The sequence below is a fragment of the Notamacropus eugenii genome, chromosome 4 (genome assembly GCF_028372415.1).
Source record: "Notamacropus eugenii isolate mMacEug1 chromosome 4, mMacEug1.pri_v2, whole genome shotgun sequence".
Lineage (NCBI taxonomy): Eukaryota > Metazoa > Chordata > Mammalia > Diprotodontia > Macropodidae > Notamacropus > Notamacropus eugenii.
The window spans coordinates 199996701-200002700 of record NC_092875.1 but is presented as its reverse complement, the minus strand read 5'-3'; the positions used below and the strand labels follow the sequence as shown (position 1 = coordinate 200002700).

The 6000-nt window shown below is 37.5% G+C and overlaps 1 protein-coding gene across 1 annotated transcript in view; it reads right to left on the bottom strand.

The window, feature by feature from the left end:
- Positions 1–504: 504 nt before the first annotated feature.
- Positions 505–6000, bottom strand: part of PARD6G (par-6 family cell polarity regulator gamma) — a 157372-nt gene continuing 151876 nt past the window's right edge. Inside the window, exon 3 of the mRNA XM_072604005.1 lies at positions 505–4062. Coding sequence (XP_072460106.1) covers positions 3206–4062 — 857 coding nt within the window. The 3' untranslated portion in view covers positions 505–3205. The remainder of the gene's footprint in view (positions 4063–6000) is intronic.

The following is a 6000-nucleotide window of genomic DNA, read 5'->3' as shown; positions in this document are numbered from 1 at the left end:
CAGCTTCTTCATCCAGTCCCTTATAAAGGGGACTTTGGAAGGGGTTGAGCATTCTTCTTAAACTGAGGGTTAGGGTCAACAGTTTTCCTTCCAACATACAGTATATGTCATATATGAATGTATGTATCTCAAAACAGTACTTCAATCAACCAGTAAGTGGTTAAACCATATGGAATCATGACCCACAGTTTAAGAAGCTCTGAAGCCAATCACAGTGTGCCTTCAAGTTTTAGTATTCTGTGGTTCTGTGTTTTTACCAATAACAAAACTGAGGCTGAAACATGAAGTATCAGTAACATAGGTGATAACAGTGGAAATCAGTGCTACTGACACCTAGTTAAATGTCATTAGTGTGACATTGTGACGCCCCTCATCCCCTTGACTCTTGTCTCCATTTAACTATTATCAGTAATATTCTTTCTTTACTTTGTCTAGCGTGCAACTGAAAATCTGTTAACACATTTTAGTACAAAGGCAAAGAAAAAAAATACTTATTATTCCACATACAAAAACCAAAACTTTAATAAGCAATACTACAAAGTTTTTTCTTAAGAAAATGACAAGTAGCCGAAGGTAGAAAAATACACTTTGTTCTTAAAACTGAAGACATTTCCAACTGAGTTTTCTTTTCCTTTTTAATAGGGGACATTCCCTGAATTGGGCAACAAAACTAGGTCGATTCAAAAGGATTCTCAACTTTGGCTAACAGAACGAATTACTAAATAAACCAAGCAAGGCAACAGCCAGGATAATATTCAGCATATGATTGTTAGGGTTCACATGATGAAGACAATAGGTTACTCGGTAATACTCATGTTTGCATTCCAGAGGGGCCAAAAACACCCAAAACAGGTCCATTTCATCTTTCGTGATGGTGTTTTATGTTCATCTTGCTTGAGTCTTTTCCCCTAGATCTCCAAAAGCAGGATCACCTATCTTCAGATCTACACATGTGGACCAGAAAAGTTTATTAAAGCTGTTGGCATCCCACAGCGTACAAAAAATACTAGCACAGGTGAAGAGAACCGCAACTACCAAAAATACACAATATCTGTCTGATATAAATATTTTCCAAAAGAAAAAATTTTTTCACATAATTCATTCAATTAAAAACCCTTTTAGTCAACTGTTTTCCTTCCAACATACAGTCTTATGTCATACATGAATGTATGTATCTCAGAACAGTACTTCCATCGACCAGTAAGTGGTGCTGATCTAAAAGGAAACATGAAATCAGCAGCCTTAGCTTTCCGTGACTGCTGCAGTGTTTAAAAAATATTTTACACATACATATTGATACAAAAATTTATTTTGGATGAACTTCTCACAGAATAAGTGTTGGATGTCCCCCCCCGCCCCAATAAAATACATTTCATATAAAATTTAACTAGAACATTAGGAAATCTTTAAAATTAGTTAATATGTAAACACATTCCTGGAAGAATAAAGGGAAGTGGCCATAAAAACTATGGAATTAGGATTTGCAAGGTAACATCGGTCTCTGTTAAAAAGCAGTAAGTTCTATATGACCTGCAAAAAACTTATAAACAAAAAAAATGCATTATATAAACATGTTTGTGTACATATATACAAAATGTGCGTGTGTGTAAATGTGTTTGCATATGTATATATAGACGGCGTCATATATAGACAATCTAAATATTTATGCACTTATGGATGTATAAATATATGGACTGCTTATATGTGCACATATATGTATAAGCATGTGTATGTGTCTATATAGATATGGCATACATACATATAACACACACCATATTTATACATATACATAAATACATGTGTATGTGCACAAACATGTTTATACACCTACATACACACATAATATATATTTATATACATTCTGAAAGCTACTTCACAACTATTTGTAGAAATGGAGCAACGGAAGCATAGGGATAAGTTCATGCCCTCCTCCAAGAACATTACTTTAAGACAACAGACATTTGACTGTAAATTCTGATGTACAGGTGTATATGTCTATATAGTTATAGACACTCATATATACATAAATGTATACAAGAGCATATATGAACACATTCATATGTGTGTGTACATGTTTCTAGACACAGACACACATATAGAAACGTATATGTATATACATGTTTCTGTGTATGTTTATAACAAATATATGTGCTTCATATCTACTTTAGAACTTAACTATTCAAATGACTGTTGTCTTACAAAATAGTCATCTTGGGAGGCCACACACTTCCCAAAGCACCGACACTGCTACAGGCATTTTTGGAATTGCCTTCAGACACTGGGAAAAATTATATATAGGTTCTTTCCTCTTTCTTTTTAAAACCACTCCTTCGTTGTTAATGTGCCTAGTGATGTTTTGACTTTCCTAAAAATTTATTCTCTCATTCAAAAGAGGGGACTCCAGAATTTTTAAAGTAATGGACGATAGCTACCACTCATCCCCAGTGCCTACTTTGACTATATTTACTGTGATGTAATTAGACTGATTTATACAAACAGCAAATTTCTTTTTTTTTAACATGTAGCTGTACCTTTTAAGACTCAGATATGTTTGTAAAACATTCAGCCTCATTTCTTATAATTAAACCTTGTATGTAATGTTAATGCCTAGATGCACAAACCAATACACTTGTAAAACCTATCAGCAAATAAGGAGGGGGGATTTGCCCATGTGCAGTGGCCATTTAATGTTGTTGGTAAACTATATCCTTATTTAATTTGAGAAGTTGTATTTGTTTTTTTAATAGAACAACTTGGTTCCTTATTTTAAAAGCTCTGAATAAGGCTTTTTATTGCATTTGGATGTGACCTAATTGATTTGCAAATGGGCCAGTTTTTGCATGTGAGCATTAATATAAATATAATTTATATGCATTTGCAAAGTCATTATAATTACAGAACACTTCTATTTTCCAACCTATGCCTTTGAAAGAACCAGGAAAAGGACAGTGAAGACAAACAAGAAAAGGAATATACAGTTGAGTTTCTACTTATTTTTCATTGCGGATAGCTACTTTCTGTGTTATTTCTCCCTCAGTGTTTTTGTAATGTGACCATTATGCATGTAATTGATGAGATCATATTCTCTCGCAGTTTTCCTTCCACCTGTGAGGTTTGTAAAAATATAGGTTCTTTAGTCCTGGGTATGTGTGGTTCTGATTCATTTTCAGATCACACACCCAATAGAGAGTACACGATGGAATCACTAAAGGGTGATCACAGTTCCATCCTCTTCAATACCTCCCCTGGGAATGACCAGACTATGACGTGGATCTGATTTTAGGGAACTTAGCAGTTTGTGGAGACTGCCATTGCTTTCTCTACTGGAGTTGTTAAGTGTAAGATCCCGCTGTAGTCTGTGGCTGAAATTGGTCCCATTGACCCGTGAGAGGCTGCCAGAAGGCAAACTTGGCGTTTTGGAGATATGTTGGGGCTCCAGAGCTCCTTCAATGACAATGTCGGTCTCTTCATCACTCTCCATTTCATCAGGGTGGAAGTTCTGTAGGACATGAGAGGAAGGCAAGCTATGGTGACTGGCTGTACTGTCTGTTGACTGACCTGAGCTACCAGACATCCGGCTGCTGCGGATAATATTGTTCCTTTGGTTGGCTGGTTTAACGGTGATAATAAGGTTATGGCTGTTGGCAATCATCATGTCTGTGACCTGGTCAAGGGTTTTGCCGGCCACTTCAATCCCATTCACTTCTAAGACCTCATCATTCACAGCCAGCAGCCCTGTGCTTTCAGCAAGGCCACCAGGGACCATGCGGGAAATGAAGATCCCTGGAACTTTCTCAAGGCCATGGGATGTCACCCGCACACTTGTACCATCACGAATATAAAAACCAAGTGGTTTCTCACACCCATGCCGATATAACCTGACCCTCCTGTGGGTTTCCGGAAGAATGTCCACATCAATGATGGAAGATACTGGTCGGAAGTCATGGGGCATGCTGATGTTGAGGTGAGGACGCCGGCGGAGGTTATCATTACGAAGAGTAACCAGGACTTTCTTCTTCCTCGTTAATGTGCTTGTCCCAAAGTTACAGTAGTCTACTTCTTCTGAAACAACAAGAAGAAATGGTATGAGTAATGAGTAATGGTCTCCATTCTCGTAGATGACATAACAACTTCTATTTTTATAGTACTTTCTTTTCTATTTTTACAGAATGCTTTCTTTACAATCCAGTAAAGGAGGTAGCGCAAGTATTTGAACCCAGGTCTCGTGACTTCAGGCGCAGTGTTGTACCAATCCTTAAGACTTGATACTACCTCACATCTATCAGATTGGCTAATATGATAGAAAAAGAAAATGGCAACTGTTGGAGGGGATATGGGAAAATTGGGACAGGTTAATACTGTTGGTGGGGTTGTGAACTGATCCAAACATTCTGGAGAGCACTTTGAAACTATGACCAAAGGGCTATAAAACCATGCATACCCTTTTACCCAGCAATACCACTACTAGGTCTGTATCCCAAAAAGATGTATCTAAAAGAAAAAAAAAAAAAGGAAAGAACCTACATACACAAAAATATTTACAGAAACCTTTTTTTTTTTGTGGTACCAAAGAATTGGAAATTGAGGGGATATCCATCAATTGAGGAATGGCTGAACAAGTTGTGACATGATTGTGATGGAATACTATTATAAGAAATGACACCACTGGATGCTTAAAAAAAACCAAACAAACCTGGAAAGACTTAAATGAACTGTTTTAAAGTAAAGTAAGCAGAACCAGGACAACATTATGCACAGTAACAGCAACACTATACAATGATCTGCTGTGGATGACTTAGCTATTCACTTAGCTGGTATCATCTTGAGCAAGTATTCTCATCTCTGGGACCCCTTAGTAGAATGAGGGTTCTCTAAAGTACTTGCTAGCTTTGAACCCTGTGGTCCTGTGTGTGCCCTATTTAGCAATCCAATTCTAGCCACAGAGAAATGCTTCCTAATTACTAATTTATTACTTACTCCATTTCCTTTTCTTCACCTTTTGCCAACTTCAAGTCATTGACTTGTGGGCATTATGAAAAATCCCTATTCCATTGCTGCTGAGCAGGCTGTCAGACCCACATTTAGTTAAATACTTTGCATAGTGGCTTCTGTTGGGAGTCCTCTCTTGGTCTCTCACTGACATCTGCTTTGTTTGGGTTGGTGAAACTGTTTGCCATCTGAGAAGTGTGGCTAGTCCACAGTTTCTTCTTCCTCCTTACCCCATCCTCAAATGCTGGAAATTTTTCCTGACATTTGTCTTTATATGTGGCACCCTCTTCTTTACCCCCATTTTCCAAATCTCAACCTCAATGAAAGCCTCTTAAATCCTTGGATACCTACAGAACCGTAGAACCCAGTCATTTGACTTCTGTGAGGAAGCAGACCTACTTTATTTACAACTATTTCTGTAAACTCAAACAATTGATTCATTTTATTTTAAATACAGATTGGGGGTGGGAATTGTGGCAGAAAACACTTGAGAGGAATTCAGAAGTATCAATGGAATATGGTAAGAGTTTTCTTTTAAGTGGCGAGTTATTAAAGAGAATTAAAACCGTCTCTAGGGCCCAGCTCTAGCCAAAAAAGTATAATATTTCTTTTAATTTACAAGAAACAAGAAGTTATAAACCTTCTGAAATGGTACTAGAAGCAACAGCCACACCCACTGCTTAAACAGCTGCTTTTCATAGGACTTGGTGCCAGACAGAATACCTAAACTGAGCCAGATAAGATTCTATAAACAAGCTGAATTCCCCAGAAAAGCAAGCAACTGACTAGGCTCCTATAGAAACAGTTTAAACTCTTACATTTTCAGTGTGTGAGAGTGCTTGGCTTATTATTTCCTTTGGGAACCATGGAACATTAGTTGACAGCTCTGGAAAGTACTTCAAAGACAGAATCACTTCCACAGAGGAGAGCAGCCCTTCAGGCAGCTTGGGAAGGAAGCCAATGACTCATTAAGAGGGATATGCATTGTCCTTCAACCTGAGGATCACCATT